The 22,887-nt window shown below is 47.2% G+C and overlaps 1 protein-coding gene across 5 annotated transcripts in view; it reads left to right on the top strand.

The window, feature by feature from the left end:
• The window catches only part of MTMR14 (myotubularin related protein 14), a 44,745-nt gene continuing 21,858 nt past the window's right edge, over window positions 1-22,887 (top strand). For 2 of the 5 annotated variants that reach the window (XM_061396301.1, XM_061396302.1), the window contains exons 1-7: window positions 13-299; window positions 1,960-2,108; window positions 8,149-8,257; window positions 15,359-15,434; window positions 15,752-15,812; window positions 17,281-17,403; window positions 18,372-18,445. In XM_061396301.1, the coding sequence (XP_061252285.1) occupies window positions 144-299; window positions 1,960-2,108; window positions 8,149-8,257; window positions 15,359-15,434; window positions 15,752-15,812; window positions 17,281-17,403; window positions 18,372-18,445 (748 nt within the window). In that variant the 5' untranslated portion in view covers window positions 13-143. Of the gene's footprint in view, window positions 300-1,959; window positions 2,109-8,148; window positions 8,258-15,358; window positions 15,435-15,751; window positions 15,813-17,280; window positions 17,404-18,371; window positions 18,446-22,887 lie in introns of those variants that run through there. The other 3 variants (XM_061396299.1, XM_061396300.1, XM_061396303.1) reach the window with 3 other exon arrangements.

Raw genomic sequence — 22,887 nt, 5'->3', positions numbered from 1 at the left:
GGGACCGGAAGTGGAAGGCGAAGGCGGCGGCTGAGGCGGCTGTGGAGATTCTGGACTTGTACTTGGTACCTGCAAGTGCCATGTGCCGGGCTGAGCCGCGCTGAGGGGGCCGCGGGGCGCTGAAGGGGACGGGAGGCTGGGCCATGGCTGGCGCTCGGGCCGCCGCTGCTGCCTCGGCGGGGTCCTCGGCTTCTTCGGGCAGCCCACAGCCACAGGAGCCAGGACTCGGGGAGCTGCTGGAGGAGTTCTCCCGGACTCAGTACCGGGCCAAAGACTGCAGTGGGACGGGCGGCTCTAAGGTGAGTACGGAGCAGCAGTGAGCAGAAAGAGAAGGTCCCTGCCTTGGGAAGTAACTGAGAAAAGGCTGAGGTCAGGGGTGAGAGGACGGAAAGAGAGGGAAGTTCCCAGAGTCTGGACTTGGAGAGTAAGGGTCCGGGTTTAAATACCGAAAAGAGGAACTGGGGTCAGAGTGAACCAAGGAAGGACGACATTTTGGTTTGAGACAGAAAGGTTGGAGGTCAGGGATCAGCCCTGAGAGACCAAGTTCAGAGATTAGAGAGGGGGAGCCGAAGGGAGGGGATAATTCTCTTGCATCAGGTATGGGGACAAAAGCCCTCAAGTCTACTTTTTAAAGGCTAGAGGATTTCTGCAAGTCAGATAGAGATTAGAGTGAAGGTGCTGGAGGGCTGGTGCAGAATTGAGCAAAGAGGTAAACCGAGTTGTGCTGCCTCCTTAAACAGTCTCAGCATGACTTAGAATTAGATCCATCCCTTTATTTCCTTCTCCCATAGAGTAGGAAGACAAACCACACTCTCTATTCCTTTATCAAAAGCAAGTCTTAGTTCCTCTGTTTTTCTACCCTTGGGATTCCCTTCAGTCTCCTTATTGCTAGACCTGGAAAGCTTCCAGTGTGGTCACGCCATTTCCATCTTAGGCACTGCCTGGCAGTCTGATGGGAATCTTACTGACCCTACCATCTTTGATTCCTCACGTTCTTTCGGCAGGTTTAGCATCAGGTTTTCCAGTGAAATTCTCTTCCATGCAGGGCCATGAAACTCTGGTTTGGCTCCAGACCATCAGCATCACCTGGGGTGTTTATTAAAAATAAAGGTTACTTGGTCCCACCCAGTCCTACTGAGTTAGTATTTCTGAGGTTGGGAACCTGGAATTTGTAATTTTTAATAGGCTTCTTAATGATGTTCATGTCCCTTCAAATTTGAGGATTCCTCATTCCTGTGAGTTTTTCCCACCCCATTGATCTTTTGGGTGGTTACAGGGTCAGTGGTTTTCCTGGGCCTCTTTTCATTTTACACACGCATGAAAATCAGTGTTGTAAAAAGTTATGTCTGACTTTCACTCCAGCTGGCGCTAAACTTTCTGATCTTTTGCAGGCTTGTTGAGATGTTGCGGGTTTTATGTCCTTCTTCTATGGGGCCTTTCCCGAAATTAGCAAAATAAGAGCAGTTTTAAGGGAGCTGTTCCTTCTATTTCATAAGCAAATTGTAAGGAGACACCTTTGTCTGCAGCTTCTACTCATTACACTAATTAGAGCTTCTGGGTACTGTTTTATGACTGGAGAATTGAGAAGCATCTGGAGCCAAAGGAAGATAATGTATTGATGCTGGTTAAAGTAACCTAGAGCAAAGGTTCTGAATACTTAGGGCCTGTGGACCCCTTTGAGAATCTCGTGAAAGGTGTAATCCTCTCTTTGGATGCCTAAGAAACACAGTTTCACCACAACATTGAGGGCTTCAGAGTCCCTCCCTGCCCCCACCAAAGTTTATTACATGGGTTCATGAACTGCACGTTGAGGGCCTATGACCTAGCAACAGGTCTCTTCCTTGTATTGCATTATAATTATAGAGGGAAAGGTTATTCCCAGAGATTTCTCCAGGGTGGGACCCGCCTAATTCTGAATCCCAGAATCTTCTTTATGTTCATATCTCCTCCTCTGTGCAGGTTGAACGCATTGAGAAGAGGTGTCTGGAGCTGTTTGGCCGAGACTACTGTTATAGTGTGATCCAGAATGTGAATGGGGATATCTGTGGCCACTACCCACAGCACATTGTGTTCCTGGAGTATGAGAGTTCGGAGAAGGAGAAAGACACGTGAGCATCATGTCACCAAGGCATCCCCTTCTGGGAAGGCCTTGACATCTCATCCCCAGGGTCAGGAAAGTCTGTCATTGGGCAAGGCAGACTCGCTTTTCCCAGATGTTAAGCCTTGTTGGCATCCTGATAGCACAGCATAGAAGAAGAAGCTGAAAGTCACAGTCCTGGTCTCCTATTTTACTCCCACCCTATCAGTCATTGTCCTAAGACAGCTGACTCCATGCCCCACCTCCCTAAACCTCAGCGTTTCCTTTTTTTAAGAGTGAGTGGGAGGTATGCTTTGCGGACATGCTTAAGGGTACGTACATGTATAGAGCTTAAAGGTCAAAAGCTTAAAGCTTGAGGTCAGTGTACTTGCTGACTGCATCACTAACTTGGGCAAGTTGTTGAACTGCTTTGGCTCTTAGTTTCCTCATCAGTCTCTATCTCTATTTACAAAAGTGACTAGTGCAATCCCTGCTGATAAATGGGACTATTCCAAGCTTGATGTGTGTGCTCTAAGAGTTAGAAATAAGTGCTGCTGTATATTGAGGACCTACCAAAGCCCGGGTGCTTTTCTGTGAGGTAACAGTTCACCAGGTACTAGTGACACAGAGCACCCAGCACAGGATGCAGCCCGTAGGCAGTAAGTAAATGGTAGCAGTTGTTGGCGGAGAAGGCAGTGGCACCCCACTCCAGTACCTCTTGCTTGGAAAATCCCATGGACGAAGGAGCCTGTTAGGCCGCAATCCATGGGGTCGCTAAGAGTCAGACACGAATGAGTGACTTCACTTTCACTTTTCACTTTCATGCATTGGAGAAGGAAATGGCAGCCCACTCCAGTGTTCCTGCCTGGAGAATCCCAGGGACGGGGAGCCTGGTGGGCTGCCGTCTATGGGGTCGCACAGAATCGGAAACGACTGAAGTGACTTAGCATAGCAGTTGTTGGACACTGATAAGTAATCAGGCTTATTACTTATAAGGCTTATAAGTAATAATAAGTACTTACAAGAGGCTTATAAGGCTCTAGGAAGTGCTTTATGTTGATCTCAAAGTTTGTTCTGCTAGACTTCCTGCTTGCTGTTGATTTTAAGGGAATTCCAGGAGGTGTTGCCAACAATATCTGAAACTCTGGCCCCAGGGAAGCACTGTTATGAGAAAGGCTACAGTAGAGTCATTCTACAGGGTGCAGCAGGCCATCATTGCTCACAGCACTGCTCAGAGCTCACTGGCTAGAGATTCTCAGTCCTAGGTTCCAGAGCCACTGAATCAAAATCATGGCATAACAAGATGGCCCATACATACGTAGAGGCTGGAGAAGTGCTGCTGTAGACAAGTTGGGGAGAAGGGTAGATCCTGCCTCGTGTGTGTGTTTGGGGAGACCCTGTGGTGGAGATGCCTTTCAGCTGGAATTGCACAGACAAGTAGAAATGTCCCTTAAATGTCCCTAGTTAGGGACTAGCTTGTATAGGGTCTTGATCATTGGTCCAAGGAGTGCAGACTTGTGGGTGTTAGTGGTTCTTGGGCTAGTACCCTCTGAGCACTCATTGAAATCACAGATTCCAGGGGCCCTAAATCAGAATTTCTACATCACAGAGAGCTTCCTAGATGACTCCTTTGCTATAACCTGGAACCACAGGGAGCCAGAGAGGGCTTTCACATAGACAAATTTGCTCATGTGTAAGATGGGAGACATATAAGTGTGCCTTCTAACCAGGTCGAGGTGGCGTTCCCTGAGAAAAAGGAACTTACTGGGGGAATTAATTGTATGTAGATCATAGCACGTGTATGCCTGCCTCTTCTTTCTATCACTGCCAGGAAGCTTCCACTTTGCCTAGCAGAGTCTCTCTTTCCAGGCCAGGACCACCACAGTATATCGCTAACCCTAAAGGAGTTATAGTCTGTTTTTACTTTTCACTTCTTGCAAGGCCTCAAGGTGATACTAAGTGGGCCATGTCTGTTGAAGAGCAGGGAATATGTGCATGTGTAGGTGAGAAGAAATAGAACTTTTTGCTTTACATGCCTGGATTTGGTGTTACTATGACACTAGTTAGACTGAGTTGCACAGGGTAGAACTGGATTCAGGAAGTGGTTTGGTTCTATTAATCCACCTCCCCAGTTTAGCCCGTCATCTGGGAAGAGAAGCCTGGATGGGGCTGTCTGAATGGCCAAGATGTGTGTTTATCAGCAAGACAAACTGCTGCCATGGGCCACATCTCAGGGATCTAGTTGGAGACCCTGCCAGAGATACGAAATCCTTACCTTTAGGTCTGGTCGGTAACACAGACCAATAAATGAGCAATGATTGTAACAAAGGCCAGAATTAGGGCAGGTATAGGTGAGGCATTGGGAGACAAAGTTAAAATCCTGCACTTGATAATTCCCACTGGTATGTGAGCGTAGGGTAGGGGGGTTCCCTCATACCACTGATTTTCAAACATCAGCTGTGTGTTCTACAATTCAACTCAACTCTGACACCATCTACCCAGAGATAGCTTCAGATCTTACAGGTTAAGGGCTCAGTCCCACAAGACAAACATAAATACATAGCCCAGTTTCATTCCTTCGAATAAAAGTATCATGTGTCAGACACAGCCCAGTGCTTAGCATGTTAAGAGAAAGATTCTAAGGCCAAGAAATAATAAAAATAAAAACAGGAACCACTGAGAACAGAAACTGCATTGGTTCTTTGAGTAGGGGACCCAGGACAATAAAGCACCAGCTAGCCTAATGAAAAAAGTGTGCCTTCCTCCACATAAGACTGCCCAGAACCCTGAGGCTGAAAATGCTGGCATGTTCTCTCCTTCATTTTTGTGGAGCGTTTGTTGAATGGAAGTATTTAGCCTGGGAGACTCAAATGCGGTTTCAAGGCATTTAGAGCTGCTGGTGTGAGCTCAGAGTCAGTTAAAGCAGTGCTGGGACTTCCGAGCTCCCAGTGCAGGGGGCCTGGGTTCAATCCCTGGTCAGGGAACTAGGTTTTGCATGCCATAACTAAAGATTCCCACATACCTCAATTAAGATCTGATGAAGTCAGATAAATAAAAATAACTTTTTTTTTTTAACTCAGCAGATAGTGCTGATCTCATCTGTGCAAATGACCTGGGGCCACCAAAAGGTGGGAGGAAGACTAATGTAAGCAGTATTATGTGTATTTTGTTTTATATTCTCTTGGCATCTGAGTTTAATTAGGCAATTATTTTGAACTCAGTTGCCTTTTTATTTCACAGAATGAGGGAAAGGTGGTAGAACTTGGTTTCCAGTGAGCCATGTTTTTTCTAGGGCCTGACTGATTGGCCTGTGCCAGCTTCCCTGGTAACTCAGCTGGTAGAGTCTGCCTGCAATGCAGGAGACCCCAGTTCGATTCCTAGGTTGGAAAGATCCCCTGGAAAAGGGATAGGCTACCCACTCCAGTATTCTTGGGCTTCCCTCATGGCTTAGATGGTAAAGAATCCACCTGCAATGCGGGTGACCTGGGTTCTATCCCTGGGTTGGGAAGATCCCCTGGAGGAAGGCATAGCAGCCCACTCCAGTATTCTTGCCTGGAGACTCTCCATGGACAGGGGAGCCTGGTGGGCTACAGTACATGTGGTCGCAGAGTTGGAGATGACTGAGCAACTAAGCATAGCACTCTGTACGTACTGTGAAGAGGCACTCCAGCCTTCTTCCTTCCTTCAGAAAAGAAAAAAATCTTGGTCGTAAAAATAACATGGGGACTTCCCTTGTGGTCCAGTGGTTAAAACTCTGAGCTTCCACTGCAGGGACCACTCACTCCCTAGTCAGGGAGCTAAGATCCTGCATGCTGCACAGTGCAACCAAAAAAACAGAAAGAAAAAGAGTCTTATGTAGTCACTTATCTATTTGAATTATGGTAAAGATGTAATAAATTTGTGATTTAAAACAAAATGCTTAATAAAAATGGGGAAAAAGTCTTAAATCATACCTTACAGAAACATACACCATGGAAAGTTTAAGTCCTCTTCCTTTATCCTCTTGTTTTCTTTCTACAATCACCAAACTTGGTCCAAGTTATTTTTTTATTATTATTATTTTTTATGCTTCTGTACCTCTAACCTGTATCCCTAAATAAGAGGATTTTTCACTGATTATTTCTTCAAATAATTTTTCTCTCCCTCTCTCTCTCCTCTTTCTGAGACTCATATAATGCAAATGTTAGTACATTTGATGTTGTCTTAGGGGTCTCTTAAGCTCCTCTCATTAAAAAACTTTTCTTGCTGTTCTCATTGGGTGATTTTTATTTTACTGTCTTTCAGATTGCTCATCTGTTCTCCTGTATCATCTGATTTGGTATTGATTCCCTCTACTGTATTTTTTATTTCATTTCAGTTATTCTATTATTCGAATCTAATCGATTCTTATTTTTCTGTTTTTTGTTTTTTTTTTTTTCCTTCGATTTTTTGGATTGGAGAATAATTACTTTACAGTGTTCTGGTGGTCTTTGCTTTACATCAGTGCAAATCAGTCATAATTATATATGGTGGCGTTAGTGGTAAAAAGCCTGCCTGCCAATGTAGGAGACATAAGAGATGCTGATTTAGTCCTTGGGTGGGAAAGATGCCCTACAGGAGGAAATGGCAATCTGCTCCAGTATTCTTGCCTAGAGAATCCCATTGACAGGAGCCTGGTGGGCTACAGTCCATGGGGTCACAAAGAGTCAGGCATGACTGCAGTAACTTCGCGCACGTGCATGCACAAACATATGTATATATATCTCCTCTCTCTTGAGCCTATCTTCACCTCTACATTCCACCCTTCTCGGTCGTCACTGAGTCCCAGGCTGGGCTCTCTGTGTTATACAGCAGCTTCCCGCTTGTTATCCATTTTACATGTGATAGTATATATATGTCAGTGCTGCTTTCTCAGTTTGTCCTACACTCTCCTTCCTGCTGTTTCCACCAGATCATTCTCTATGTCTGTGTCTCCATTTCTTCTCTTAAATAGGTTCATCAGAACTGTTTTTCTACACTCCATATATCAGGTTTTTATTTGAAGACCTTGTTGTAACTTCAGTTTCAAATGCTCACTTGATAGTAGTTATTTTATTAGCAACTAGCTTGAGAATATATCTATGAAGGCTACTAAGAAATCAGCAGTGTTTTCAGAAGACTATATTTTTATTAATGCCAACAGAATTTAGATATGCTTAAAAAGGTACCAGTGCTGTTTAGGAGTCACTGAACTTACTCATTCTGACAGTTATTTGTGTGCACATGTCATGCAATGACAATAGCAGGACTGGGATGTAGGAGGGATGATGCCCTTGGACTCAGCCTGGAGACTCAACCCTTGTAAGGAAGGAGCTTGACTATCTTCCTTTTCCTCCATTACTCTGCATAGTCGGGAGAGCTTCCCACTGTTGAACTTCCTGCCTCCTGTTTCTCTTGGAACCAGAAGTTCTTACTGGCTGATGTGGAGCCTTTTGTTAAGACTCAGTGGGTGAATCTGTGACAGTAGACCCTTATTTTAAGGGTGTGCTATAGGTGTGACTTGCTTAAACTCATTTCTAAATGTGTTTTTTTGGTGTGTGTTCTAGAAGCTATTTGTGGCCTTGAGAAGCTGGGTGTGTTAACTTCCATGCTTCTCAAGGCCACAAATAGCTTCTTTTTCACCACCTTTGCTCCAGCATTCCCTGCCCTGTTGACATTTTAGACTGTTAGTGTTGGTTGAAATGTTGATAATGTATCAGAGGCTCATAACCATGTGGAATGTGAACTTCATCATATCCTGCCCTCTGAAAGATCACAAAGATGGCCCCGTTATTGCCAGAGGGTCCTCAACATATTTGTCCTACTTTTGGAGTGAAAAACAGCACCTTTTGATCTTAAAGGTTTTGAAATCAGGATGATTTCAGTTTTAGTACCTATAATCTAGCTTTTTTTTTTTTCTTTTCTTGAAAAGCTTAAAATGTCTGTGATTTAGAATTTAGGAATCTGAGCGTTTATTCGATTTGAAATGAATATTTACACACACACACCCCTAGCATGGCTTACACAGTACTCATGCACAAGCAGCCTGACCTACCTCTCTTGCCTTGTGTTAGGTTTCAGAGCACTGTGCAGGTGAGCAAATTGCAGGACCTCGTCAATCGCAGCAAGACAGCCAGGTGCAGAGGACGGTTTGTCTGCCCAGTGATCCTGTTCAAGGGCAAGGTAAGACCTCCCCATAGCCTCGCTCTCCCTCCCTTGGAGGTACCTGGCTTAATGCAGAGTGTACAGTTGTCTCAGCAGTGGCCACAGGACTGGAAAAGGTCAGTTTTCATTCCAGTCTCAAAGAAAGGCAATGCCAAAGAATGCTCAAACTACCGAACAATTGCACTCATCTCACACGCTAGTAAAGTAATGCTCAAAATTCCCCAAGCCAGGCTTCAACAGTACTTGAACCATGAACTTCCAGATGTTAGAAAAGGCAGAGGAACCAGAGATCAAATTGCCAGCATCCATTGGATCATCAAAAAAGCAAGCGAGTTCCAGAAAAACATGTATTTCTGCTTTATTGACTATGCCAAAGCCTCTGACTGTGTGGACCACAACAAACTGTGGAAAAATTCTTAAAGAGATGGGAATACCAGACCACCTGACCTGCCTCTTGAGAAACCTGTGTGCAGGTCAGGAAGCAACAGTTAGAACTGGACATGGAACAACAGACTGGTTCCAAATAGGAAAAGCAGTGCGTCAAGGCTGTATATTGTCACCCTGCTTATTTAACTTATATGCAGAGTACATCATGAGAAACACTGGACTGGAAGAAACACAAGCTGGAATCAAGATTACCGGGAGAAATATCAATAACCTCAGATATGCAGATGACACCACCCTTATGGCAGAAAGTGAAGAGGACCTAAAAAACTTCTTGAGGAAAGTGAAAGAGGAGAGTGAAAAAGTTGGCTTAAAGCTCAACATTCAGAAAACAAAGATCATGGCATCTGGTCCCATCACTTCATGGGAAATAGATGGGGAAACAGTGGAAACAGTGTCAGACTTTATTTTTCTGGGCTCCAAAATCACTGCAGATGGTGACTGCAGCCATGAAATTAAAAGACACTGACTCCTTGGAAGGAAAGTTATGACCAACCTAAATAGCATATTATAAAGTAGAGACATTACTTTGCCAACAAAGGTCTGTCTAGTCAAGGCTATGGTTTTTCCAGTGGTCATGTATGGATGTGAGAGTTGGACTATATAGAAAGCTGAGCACAAAAGAATTGATGCTTTTGAACTGTGGTGTTGGAGAAGACTCTTGAGAGTACCTTGGAAAGCAAGGTCCAACCAGTCCATCCTAAGGGAAATCAGTCCTGAATATTCATTGGAAGGACTGATATTGAAGGTGAAACTCCCAGTACTTTGGCCATCTGATGCGAAGAGCTGACTCATTTGAAAAGACCCTGATGCTGGGAGAGATTGAAGGTGGGAGGAGAAGGGGACGACAGAGAATGAGATGATTGGATGGCATCCGACTCAATGGACATGAGTTTGACTAAACTCTGAAAGTTGGTGATGGACACGGAGGCCTGGCATGCTGCAGTCCATGGGGTTGCAAAGAGTCGGACACAACTGAGTGACTGAACTGAACTAAACTGACAGTTGTCTTGTTGCCAGACAAGTTAGGGTGGTTACGGGGTGCCTGGTGTGGTGGGAAGCAGGCCAGAGAATCAGACCAGTTCCAAAACCACTTTTTTCAAGGGTGATTCTAGGTAGGCAAGGGATGGTCATAGCGGAGGACTCCACCCTGTGTCCTGGAGCCCTGCTGCCTAGGTTCTGATCCTGGCTCTGCTGCCTCCTGCCTGTGCAAGACCTCCATTTCCTCCTCTGTCAAATGGGAAAAATAATCGCCTACATCACGAGTTTGTGAATAGATTAGATCAGATAAGTTGTTTGTCCATCCTTTCAGTAGTGTAATTTACCAAGTATTTATTGAATATGTATCATATTCAGGCCTTAAGGTACCTCAGCATATATGATAAACAAAAATTTGCACCTTTATCAAGCTTATATTCTATTGAGTGTTGTTAATTTGGTACCTAAATAGGGTCTCATTTCACCTATTTTTAATAATCCTTTGATGTATTAGATATTCCCATTTTGCAGATGAAATGAAGGCTCAAAGTGGTTAAATAACTTCCCCAAGTTTACTTTACACAACTTGAGAGCTGAGATTTAAACTTACTGCAAAACGCCCTCAAGTTACTACACTGTAGCTTGGTGCCACATAGTGTGGTATCAGAGGAACCCACTAAAGACGGGCAGTGGTGTGGACTGACAGGCATGGCCTCATTAAGTGAGCGGGACTAGGCTACGAGCTTTGGCAGAAGAGTGGGAGGGTATCCCAGGCAGGTAGCTGCCTGGGGCGTACAGTGAGGCAGGCATGAGAAAGGCTGGGAGACGACCTGATGGGAGTGAGGTAGGTGGCGGAGCTGAGGATGGAAGGGGCTGAATGCAGGAGGCTGGATGCCGGCTGAGGTGTTTGCATTTGCCAGACAAGCCTCTGTGACTTCCGGACAGGGAAATACAGAATACCAATATCATTTTGAGAAAGATTAATCTAGAAGAAGCAGACCAATAGCTTGGAGGAGGGGAGGAGAGCAGAAATGTCTGCCCTCTCTTCTGTTCATCTGGTAGGTGCCTGTGTGTGCTGTGGTCCTGGCGCCTCTGGGACTTTAGTCCATTCTCCTAGCATGCAGGCAAGGGCTGGGGCACAGCACTGGGAGAGAGAAATGCTAGCCTGATTCCTCTCCTTTTGTGCCTTCATGTGACAGGAGGAGATAGGAAAGGAGAAGCAGCCACAGACTTTCATAGGGTAGGTCTGTTTCCTCTCCTGTGCCAATCTTTCGTAAATGGAGGAAGGGCAAATGTGACAGGTGAGTCAGGAAGCCGCAGACTTCATAGGGTTGGTCTGTTCTAGGGGAAAGTATGTCTGCGAGTAAAGTTCCAGAAATTGATCTTCTTAAAGCTTACTTATTCCCACTAGAAATTATGTAGGAAACACTCAAACCAGTACTTCCCACAGTGTGTTCTATAGAACAGTAGTTTAAGGATATGCTTGTGCAAAGCATTCCCTCTCAAATAAGATTGAGAGACATCATACCCTAGATTCACCCTGACCCCCAAGCTCCAGATTCAGGAGGTTCATTGGCAAGTGTACGTCAGTGTAGGAAAGGCTCTAAGAAGTCCTGAAGCAGAGGAATCTGTGTGGTGTTGTCCTTTCTCACTCTGCAGACCTTGAGAAGGGAGTTTCCAGAATGCACTTGGGAAATTGCGGTGAGACTGAGAGAAAGAGCCGCGAGGCAACACATTTCAGAGGGAGGGTGAAGAGTTGGAGGGATTTTTTTTTTTTTTTTTTGTCATACCCCAAGGCTTGTGGGACCTTACTTAGTTCCCTAACCAAGGATCAAACCCAGGCCTTGATCGACAGTGAAGGCGTGAGAGCCCTAACTGCTGGACCGCCAGCAAATTCCGTTTTGGGGGGCAGGGGTGGTATTATTTTGAGGAGGCTTTGACGCTAAGGGCTTTACCATTCATCCTGCTTTCTTCTCCCTTTGCACCTTTTTGTCTGTTGATATGATCCCATTGTGTTCCCTGTAGCTTCCCCTGACTCAGTCGTGTTCACTGGCTTAATACCTTCTTATGTACATTTTATTCCTATTGTGTTTGATAGGAATAAGTCTGCTATCTCCTCTCTTCTGTAATCCCTGTGAGGACAGAAGCCGTGTCTTATTACTGCTATCCTCCCAGTGTCTAGCAGCTGCCTACCCAGCTGGTGTGGGCAGGCTCTCTAGGAAGACACTGCTGTTGGGTTACACAGTAGTGGGCTCTGTGCTGGGTTGTAGGGGGACAGGTGACTGAGACAGTCCTGTCACCCTGGAGCTCAGTGGGTGGGGAAGGCAGACCTATGAACTTGAGGATCAAGAGATGGGGAAGAACAGGAGAAGGTCTTCTGTTGTGAGGTGGGCATCTTGTCCTCAGGTGGGTCTCCCAGCAGGCCCTAACGAGTTTGGTGACAGCAGTGTTTGCTGCCAACATACCCAGCCAAGCTGAGCCGGGGAATGTATGCTCAGAAGTGCCGACTTCCTGCTTCCTTCCAAACTCAGTCCATTGTGGCTAGGGCAGCTTAGGAACTAAACATCTGATTTTGTTTCATTTCAGTTAATTTCCATTTTCTGATTGAAGCAATGTAGAATTTTTTTCGATTAAATACAATTTTCTTTTGAGGTAGGACTACATTACCCTTTAAACACTGAAAATAAAGCATCCTACTTGTGATGTGCTGTAATTATAAATACATATTGGATTTTGAAGACTTAATCCAAAAAATGTAAAATATTAATAATTTAAAAAGTGATTATATGTTGACATAGTAATATCTTGGGACATATAGGCTTAAATAAGATATATTATTAATTTTTTAATAAAACTCAGTTCAAGCATTTAAGAGTAAGCTGTTCTCACATGCCATTTTCTCCACCATCACTTGTATCTGGTTTTTAGAAAATTAAAATTGGAACAGGTCTTCTTTCTCTCTGTTTCCTCCCTTAAGAAATGGGGAGCAGAGATCAGCTGCTTTTATTCTACGTGCCAAAGTTGGTACTAAATTTATGAATCCTACAGAGCCATCTTCGTCATGCAACATTAGAGGCCACCCCTAATTAGGTAAATGGATAGCTTTCAGAGTGTATCCTGCTTTTTCAGTCAAGAGTTAAGCTTGAAGTATGGAAATGGTGGCCTGTGCATTGGAGCCGTGAAACCCAGGAGCAAGGTCAGACATGGACCCGCCCGTGGGGTACGGCTTCCCCCAACTCCAGCACTCAGGACCTTCCTGTGGAGGTTGGTATTTCACTTGGGAAGCCAGCCAGCTTGCCCATCCTCCTCCACCTGATGAGTCCCCTGGGCTGGGTGTGGCTGCCTCTGAGACCAAAAAAACAGGGACAGATCAAGGGGATTTGGGGAAATTGGGGAGCAGAAAGAAGAATCTGAGCCTTGAAAAGAGCTCAGAGCTCAACAGCTCATGAGGGGATATGTGTCTGCCTGAAAAAGATTTAATAGAAATAATAGAAGAGTGAGATTGCGTGCCGCAGCTTGAATGATGGAGGGGGACATGGTAACATGTGCTGGTCAAACTCAAAACAGCCACCACCCCCCCTCACTTGTTTGCTCATGAATCAGACCTCCCCCAATACCATTGGAATCTTGAGGGTCCTCAACCCGAAAATGGACACTCCGTTGCTGCAACTCCTAATTACTGGGCTGGTCTCTTCCAAGTAGAGGATGTTATTTGAGGCTGGAAAGGGATCTGTGGATGGACTTGGAGATATAGGTAAACTCTGGCATGTACATTTTTATCCGGAGACAGTTTGTCATCATCATCAGATTTGCAAAATCCTTTTGGACCCAGAGAAAGTGAAGCATTCCCCCGTAGAGTGCATCGTGCTCAGGCTAGCCGGACTCTCTGCCCAAGCCCTTCTTTACAGGCTTCCGGGACAGCCCTACCTCAAATGTGTTCTGCCCCCAGCACTGGCAAAGCACCCCCCGGATTGTAGCAGGTTGCTCTTCTATCATTTGCCCCCTGTTCTAAGCTGCCAGTGATGACCTGCCAGTTCCTAGCATGCCTCTTTCCTGTAATAGCAAAACTGTTTCTTTCCCACTGTCTTACAGGTGGAGAAGGAGACGCCCTCTGGCAATATTCTACAATCTTCCAGGGACCCTCCTTATACTGCCAGGCTGCATGACCCATTCAGAAATGTCCCCCCCCCACCCCCAGTTTAATCTCCCAGCCACCCTCACTGCCTCCCTCAGCCTGTAGCTAAACCCTGGGGTCACCAGATCCCAGATACCTCTTCCCATTCCCCCACCCCTCTTGGATCTCATCAAACACAGTTTATAAAGATTCAGCCTTAGAATCAGATAGTGAGAGGCTTCCCTGGCGATCTAGTGGTTAAGAATGTGCTGTGCAATGCAGCGGATGTGGGTTCATGCCTTGGTCTGGAAGTTGGAATCCCACACGCTGCAGAGCAACTGAGACCTGACACAGCCAAATAAACTTTTTCTAAAAAATTAGATAATGAAGTTCACACCTATTGCCTGGTTTCTAGAATTCTAGCTCTTGTAATGCTGCTTCAGTGATGAGCAAAGAGTAAAAGCAAAGTTAAGCACAGTTACAGTTACTACATTCCTTTAGTACGTAGGAGAGAGAAGGTAAAATTTCTTTAAAAAAAAAAAAAAGCCCCCAAACATTTCTCCCTTAATTGACCCTCCTGCTCCAGGAAGGTTTCCCTTCCCTGCACTAAGCAGTTGCAGTGACAGCACAGACGCTCTGGAGGGATGTGGGCTCGGTCAGATCCCTGCTTATTCCTCACTGTGGGACCTCAGGCCCTACTTCATCTCCCTGCACCCATTGCTCTTTTCATCTGTGAAGCAGCAGCAGTGCCTGCCCCCAGCCACACTTCCCTTAAGGGCTTGTGAAAACCCAGTGGAAAGGTGTGTTTGCATTTCACTCACATGCTGACATACACATGTGATAATCGCCAGGTCTTAACCCAAGTAAGACCACTTGTATGTGACAACCACTGAGTCTACTCATTACCATTAGTGACACTCTGGTGCCTCTCATTTGGGAGAGAGAACCCCTTGACAGAGGCTGTAGGTTAAAATCTAGGCTTGCTTCAGAGAGACTGCTGTCACAGTGGCCCTGATGCTGAGACTTTGGGCAGTGCTCATGCACCCATTTTGCTGGTCTGGAATGATCAGAAGAGTTCCAGGGCTTCCCCCTACTGTGTGCACTTCAGAAAACCACCTGACTGTTGGTCAGAGGGTACAAACTTCCAGTTGCAAGATGAATAAGGTTTGTGGGTCTAATGTACAGCGTGGTGGTTATAGTTAATAATTCTGTATTATGTACATGAAAGTTGTAGAGAGAGATGGTCTTAAATGTTTCCACCACACAAAGAAATGGTAATTATGTGACCTGATGCAGGTGTTAGCTAACTCTGTGGTGGTAATGGTTTTGCAGTATGTTAGTGGTCTTGCCTGGAGAATCCCAGGGATGGTGGGGCCTGGTGGGCTGCCGTCTATGGGGTTGCACAGAGTCGGACACAACTGAAGTGACTTAGCAGCAGCAGCAGCAGTGATACAAATCAGCATGTTGTGCACCTTAAACTTACACAATGTCATGGGTCAATTATATCTCAAGAAAGCAGGGAAAAGTAGAACCAAAAAACTCCAGAAAACCATCTGACCCTGAAAATGTGGTTTCTCTCCCAGCACATTTGCAGGTCAGCCACACTGGCTGGATGGGGGGAGCTGTATGGACGCACTGGCTACAACTATATTTTCTCAGGTGAGCACTGAGCTGCAGCCTCTGTGACTAAGAACAGGACCCCAGTCATGGAGAACAGCTACCCATGGCCACAGCGGTGGTGGTGATTATGGGGGTGGGCAGCAACCTGGGGTGGGGGGGCAGGGGTGTCTAGAGCCCCTCCTCTCATCACCTGAGAAGATGCTTGTGGTGAGAAGAATGCCAGGCACGTGGGGCATCCGGTCCTGGGAAAGGGAGGAGCATGGTCCTTGGGGTAGAACCTGGGGTAGACTGGTCAAGCAGCCCTTGCATGGAGCCCCTGCCAAGCCCCAAGTGCTGACCACAGGTTCCTCCCACAGGGGGTGCAGACGACGCCTGGGCAGATGCAGAAGATCTCACGGAGGAGGACTGTGCTCTTCGGTCAGTGCCAGGCAGTTATGGGTCTGGGCTTGGGTGAGGAGCAGGTATCTGACCAGTGGTGGCCATTTTCTACTGATGGCCGTGACATCATCAGTGGTCCAGGTGAATGGATTGGCTTCCTTCGTCCACATCCCTGAAACAGTTGTTGAAGTCCACCCCATAGCCTCACCCGCAGCTGACTTGATGAACTGCCTGAGCAGTCTGTCTTTATCCGGGCTGCTCACAAGGACCCCAGGGAGAGTGCCCCAGTCCTGGGGTTCCTGGCACTGCAGGCCCAAGACGTGGTGCAGACATCTGTGTATCTTCAAGCCCCATGGTTTCCAGGATGTTGATGTCCAGCCTACCAGGTGATGCCGGACACACCTGGCCTGAGGACTGGTCAACACATCGGAGATGCAGGCACCAGAAGTTCCGCAGCTGTGTGATTAGTGCCGTAAGGGAGTACAACACAGAGGAGTGCTTTAGGTCCCCTGAAAGGGATGGAGGGGGCTGGCTCCCACTCTTCCTACCTCCTTTCTAAATACTTTTTAGAAAATGACAGTAATGGTACTTTGGAAAAGCTCCTTTGCATGGTCTGTGCCGCATGGAAAGTCTTTAACTGGTGTCAGGCATCTCTGGAATGCACATCAGCACCCTAGTCAGATCAGCTGCCCAAAATCACAGCACGGAGCTTGAAAAGGCATCTCGCTGTGCCCAGCTTCTGCCTGCTGGTTCCAGGAGCAGCAGCTCTGGCTTGCACACAGGAATGTTTGGCTCTTGCCCCGAGATCAGACGACCTCTGCTCCAGCCAGGCCGTCTTCCACACTGCGCACTGTTCTTGGCGAGGTATCTGCTGGGTTCAGCAAAGCAGTGGGCATTAAAAAAATAAATTAACGGTGACTGTTTATTTGTTCTACTTTTGCCTTTATCTGTATGACTGATCAGAAAGCAGCCTGGGGATTAGGAAAATCTCATCTTTCTCTTTGCTTCAGAGGCCTTCTAAGGAGAGGGAATTCACTTGCTAGTATTTCACAATTAGTTGATAAAATAGCTCTAAAAAGTCCATCTCCCAGTGAGAATTCCAATCTGTTACATTTTGAGCAAGTCATATGGCTAAAAGTGGTCATAAATGGGGAAGAGGGAGGAGGGTAGAGAGAGAGAAACTAATGGAAGCTCAGAGACTTGATCAGCCACCAGCCTGCTGCTTTTTAGAACTCTGAGATTATCTTGAGTCTTCTGGCTTAATGTCAAGCCGCACCAGAAAGCCCTTTCCTGCCCCTGCTGCATATTGCTTCTCTTTGAAATATGTCCCAGAGAGCAGGATAATCTCTTGGAAAGTCACCTTCCCTCACCTTCACTGGGACTGCTGTCCCGTCTGGCCCTCCCAGCCTCCCTCTCCTGGAGAAGGGAAACAGAAGTGCTCCTGTAGCACCTAGACTTCCGGGAATGGACACTCAGTGGAGTTTCTCCCTCTGGCTGTCTGTTTCAGAAGTTCCGACACGCATCTCTTTGATAAGGTCAGAGGCTATGACATCAAGCTGCTCCGGTACCTGTCAGTCAAGTACATCTGTGACCTGATGGTGGAGAACAAGAAGGTGAAGTTTGGCATGAAGTGAGTGCAGGGCACCCCCCTCCAAGTGGGTGGAGGCCATGTGTTCACAGGCTCGTGGGCTCGGGGATGGGGCAAAGCAGTCACCAGGGCGCACTGGGTGCCAGGCCTTGAGCATCCTCTCCCTATATCCTCACACAGCCCTCCCTGTGAGGAGGTTCTTGTATCCCCCTCATGCAGGGGAGAAACAAGCCAGAGAGGTTAAGTCACTTGCTCAGGGTGGTCCAGTAGGCACCGAGAGAGCCGCCAACGTCTCATGTGTACTCTGCTGTCGCTCCGCCATCTCTGGTGGATTAGCATCTCTTTTAAAGTGGATCCAAAAAAACAGGGTGGATCCAGAAAATCAGTATTCACTCAATTTTTATATCCTGTATGGACCAAGTATTCACAGGACAAAGAAAAATGAGAAAAAATGGAGCCTGGGTTGGGGTGATGAATTTGGGGAATTTTCCCAAAGTGTAGCTTGTTAATTTTTTTTATAATACTGACCTTTAATTATGCCATGTTTGTCTTAGAAAATAAGCCACACTTATAAGTTATAGCTCAGCTGTCTGTAGGTCCCCCTGCCCCTCCGTCATCTGTCAGAGTAGACCTCTGTCTCTCAGATGCTGCTGGGGAGCATCCTCAGCCGATGCTGGAGAAGACAGTGGAGAGGAGAGTCCCCCTCGGGGCCCCTCCTGAATGGTGTCTCTGCTTCCTTCATCTGGGAGGCTTATAAGGATTGTGGTTCTGTGGCTTTAGGTCCCATCACAAGTGCTGTGGTATCAGGGAGAGTCAGCGCTCTCACCTGGTGACTTCGGGTAGGCGGCAGAGGTCCCATTCTTAATTGCTCAAAGTAAGCCTGACTGAAGGGCCTCATCCCAACTCAGAGGGGTTTCTGTAGCAGAAGGCTTATCCGAGCTGTGGTGACGCTTGTGGGGAACGGCGTGCGTGGGTTCTGATGCCGTAACACGTTGTGTCCTGTCTTGTAGTGTCACCTCCTCTGAGAAGGTGGACAAAGCCCAGCGCTATGCCGACTTCACTCTCCTCTCCATCCCGTATCCAGGTAGGGGCTCCTTCCAGGGTCCGGTCAGGGGACAGGCTTCCCAGGACTGGGGCTCCGAAGGCCACCTGCAGGCCCTGGCCACTTAGGTGCTCAGGTGCCCTGGAGCTCCCTGGGAGCATACACTGTCACTCAGTGTAGGACAGTGTGGTTCCCGGTCCGTGGGTCTCAGCTCAGGGTAGGACGCTGTCCTGGCAGGGGTTTGCCTTGGGAGGGGCCCAGGGATGGAGTCTGGACTCACATGCACCGTGCTGCGCCCTTGAGCGAGTTCCTTCACCATGCCAGTCCCAGGTTTTCTCAAGCATCATGGAAGTCGGTAAGGCTTAGCTCAGGGTCTTGTCGGTTTAGGTGAAGTCAGGTTGATCAGTGTGCTCTGTGCCACTAACTTGCTGTTCTTGGGGTCAGCCGCCAGTCGTGCCCTGCTGGCTGTTACTGTGGTGACGTAAGCACTCTGTCCTCAGTTGTACGTGGTTGGTGGCCTCGCCACGTTGCAGAGCGCTGTGGTGAGCACACAGTTGGCTACATGTGTCTCTGGCACAGACTGTATGCAGTCTGTAGCCAGGGCAGTGTTCTCTGCACTGCATGGGTCCATTGGTAGCATTGTAGCAGTCTAGCAACACCTGCTTGTTCAGGGAGGTATGAGAGCCCTAATCTCAGTGCCAGACTTTGTGAACAGATGGAAAAAGTGAGCTCGTCCTTAAAACCTCTCTCCTGCTCCGCAACACTAGCCCTGCCTTCAGTCCTGTGCTGGATCTTGTCTCTTCATCTTGGAGCCATGGGGCCAATGGCAAGAGCAGACTGGTGACCCCAGGTTGCTGTCGAGCCATGAGGCCTTCTCTTTAGAAGCTCAGGTTCATCTGGTGCCTGGTGGGCAGAGGGTATCATCATTGTGAGCCGGTGGCACCTGAACTACGACCCCCGGTGGCCTGGCTGTCTCACTTTGGCCTCCATCAGGGACTCTCCTTTCTAATCTCTGCCAGCTCAGCATTTGGTGGTTTGTAGGGCTGGGCGTGCATCTCAGCCGCAGCACCATGTCCTTGAACAAGTCCCCTAACCCTTCCAAAGATAAATGAGGATAACACTGTTTATTTCTGGGTGATGTGCCAGGTCCAGCCCTGACAGGTGCTCGCTGTCACTGGGCCAAGTGATGGGTGCGTGGGAGGAAAGGCTTGTTTTGGCCAGATGCTGAACCGTTACAGTGATGCCTGGGCTCAGCAACATCAGAGCTGTCAAGAAGATGTCCCACCTGGGGGTCTGCACGAGGGCTTCCATAGTGTAGTTTTCAGTTTGGTTTTCAGACCAGGCTCCCCACTCTCAGGGGATGCTTTGGGGTCTGCAGACTGAAGTACTCTGCCTAATGGGAGAGCTCTGTATTGGCTGAGGACCCAGGTGTCAGCTTTCTGTATTAGTATTCAGGTTCTCAATAGGATTTGGTTTACAAAAATTGTTTTGTGCCAGAACAGTGGCACAATATCCTTTCTGCTGTCATTGGGCAACTTGTTATAAGACTCCTGAAACTAACACCGTTTGACCCAGTTATTCATTAGGCTGTAATCCAGCCAGCCTGGGCCTGCAGATGTTCATCATGTGAGTTTTATTTTTTTGGCCACACAGCATGTTATTTCCCCAAGCAGATTGAACCCGTGCCCCTGCATTGGAAGGCAGAGTCTTAACCACTGGACCACCAAGGGAGGTCCTTCATCACGTCCATTTATACCCAGCCAAACATGGGTAATATTTTCATTAATCAGAATAAGGATTACGTAAATAACGGCACAGCCACCCATAGTATTGTAGAATGAGATATTACACAGTCATAGAAAAATGCTTAAGGTGCTAATAATAAGCACAATACAAAATGAAATAGTAAAATCTCAAGTGTGTGAGAGGAAAAGTGCTTATACAAAGGATAAGAAAGAAATATGCCAAAATGGTAAGATGATACTATCTATCTCTGAATTTTTTTCCCTGTTCTTCCTAGAATATCATGGACTGGATCTGATAGTCGTGTGTGTGTTGAGGGGAGAGTAAGGGGGGGTGGGTAATCAATAAAAATTCAGAAGCCTGGGGTGGAGGAGATGCCATGTGAGGGCACAGGAGAAGCAGCTTTTACTTCCTGTGCTTATGTTCTTGAATTTCTTCACCTGCCTGTATTACTTCATAACAAAATTAACATTAGCCAGACCAAGTCCTAAAATGCACTCTGCTGCCGTTTCGGGAGTCTCCATTGAGCCCTCTGATGAGTTTGAAGCCCAGACAGGAACTGTGGTGGTATCAGTTCTCTGTCAGACTAACTTAGGCTTCGACTGGCCCTTGAAAATGAGAAGTGTTCTGGGAGCACTTCCCTCAGGCCCCAAAATAGAGGGGACTGAAAACTCCCCAGCACAAGTCTAATTTGTTTCCTTCTCGAGTGAGCGCCTGCTCTCACTTCACTTTTGGTGCCATCCCTTTGCCTCTCAACAGGCTCAGAAGCCCGTTGAGGTAATGAATGTCAGGCCTTGCCCTGGGTATCAAGGTTGTTTTAATTCCCTCCATTTTTCACAGTCTATTGCTTCTGTATCACACGCTGCTCAGAGCTGGGCCTGGAGCCTGCGGTGTTGATTGGAGTGCTTGAGTCTGAGAAAGCAGAGCACTTTACAGGAGCTCTGAGGAATAATTGGTGTCTCTTCTAAACCTGGGCTGATAAGCTCAGGGCCTCTGTCTGATATTTATATTTCTTCTTTCTCCCAGTGAGGCACCTAGGAATAGGCTGAAGTGTTAGGGCTGAGTATTGTGTCCTGACTTCCCGTCTACAGAGGGGCCTGGGGACTTAGAGTGAAGGAGGGCAGAGGTGGGGGGTGGATAAGAGCCACGTCTCCAGGACACAGGGGCTCAGTCTCTAGACTTTCCCCCACCAGAGGAACCTTTCCTTTGTTCCCAGGAGTGACCTCAGGCTGAGCGTGGCCCGAGGAGCTAGAGAGTCCCATGGGAATGTTGATGGCCTGTGGCTACCTTGACAGAATTCAGGCAGTTGTTCTGTTGTCTTTGGGGACTTCCGCAGTCTTGGACCTGTGGCCAAAGGCTTGTGTCCTTCAGAGTTTGTGTTGGCTCCGGCAGAGGACCTGAGAGGAATGTAGGAAGCTCTCCGCCAACCCCCCGGCCCTGGCCGTCCTGGCCGTGTGGTGAGGGCAGGCCTCGTTCCGCCTGGATCGAGCTGCAGGGCTGCGCTGGGTCTCTTGCTTCGGCTTCAGCAGGAAGGTGGCACCGGTATGCTGTCTCCTGAGGGCCGTCAGTGCTCTGCCAGCTGTTTTCTGTGTATTATTTCATCTCGTCCTTAACCACTTGACAAATGAGAAAGTCAAGGCTGAGAGATGTTCACTTGTTCACGGTCACAGAGCTGAGCTAAAGGCTGAGGTTTGAGGCTAGGAACGTTGGCAGGGCCCTTTTCACTCGTTTTCCCTCGGTTCCTGAGGTCTTACCTTGGTGGTGTTTCTTACAGCGTTTCACTTGTCGAGATGGGCGTGTGTCTGGAGCACCTGTCCCGTTCACTGCCCACGGTCCTTTCCTGCATGTTACAGTGCTCAGTCCTCACTGAAAGCCTGTGGGGCTGCTATAGGCAGACCTCGTTTTACTGCTCTTTGATTTATTACTCTTTACATTTTACATCTTTTATAAATTGGATGTTTGTGGGAACCCTGCATCAAGTCTGTTGGTACCATTTTTCCAACATTTGTTTACTTGATGTCTCTGTGTCCCATTTTGATAGCTTTCATAGTACTTCAAAATTTTTCATCATTACTACACTTGTTATGGTAATGTGTGATCAGCAATCTTTGACTTAACTGTTCCAACTCATTGTAGGCTTAGATTTTGGTCAGCAATTTTAAGGAATAAAGCTTTTTTTTTTGGCCACACCATGTGCCTTGTAGGTTCTTGGTTCCCCAACCAGGTGTTGAACCGGGCCCACAGGAGTACTCTTGAGCCTTAGCCACTGAACCTCCAGGAAATTCCCTCAAGTATTTTTTATATTTAAGATATATTGGTTTTTTAAGACATCATGTAATCTCACATTTAATAAACTGTAATATAGTATAAGCCTGACTTTAATATGTACGGGGAAACCAAAAGATTTGCATGGCTTGCGTTATTGCAGTATTTGCTTTATTGGAGTAGTAGCAGGGTGATCTTATGTGACTGGATAAGTTGCTGAGAACGTGCTGCCAGGGTTCAAATTGTACGCCACGCTTTTGTTCTCTGATTGTTGGCACTTCAGGGGCATATAGAACAGAGGAACCTGAAATGAAAGGAGAGGTGACCAGCAACCAGTGAGCACAGATGGGGAGAGAGAGAGGCGTGCAGGCAGGCGGTACCTCATCAGGAAGGGTCGTGACTAGAAACCGGAGGAGCGCTGGAGGTGCCTGCCCGCCCAGTCCAGTCCCCACTCGTGTCAGCTGGTGGCCACTTTC

This window comes from Bos javanicus, chromosome 22, assembly GCF_032452875.1.
Source record: "Bos javanicus breed banteng chromosome 22, ARS-OSU_banteng_1.0, whole genome shotgun sequence".
NCBI lineage: Eukaryota > Metazoa > Chordata > Mammalia > Artiodactyla > Bovidae > Bos > Bos javanicus.
This window is presented reverse-complemented; position numbering and strand designations above follow the sequence as displayed.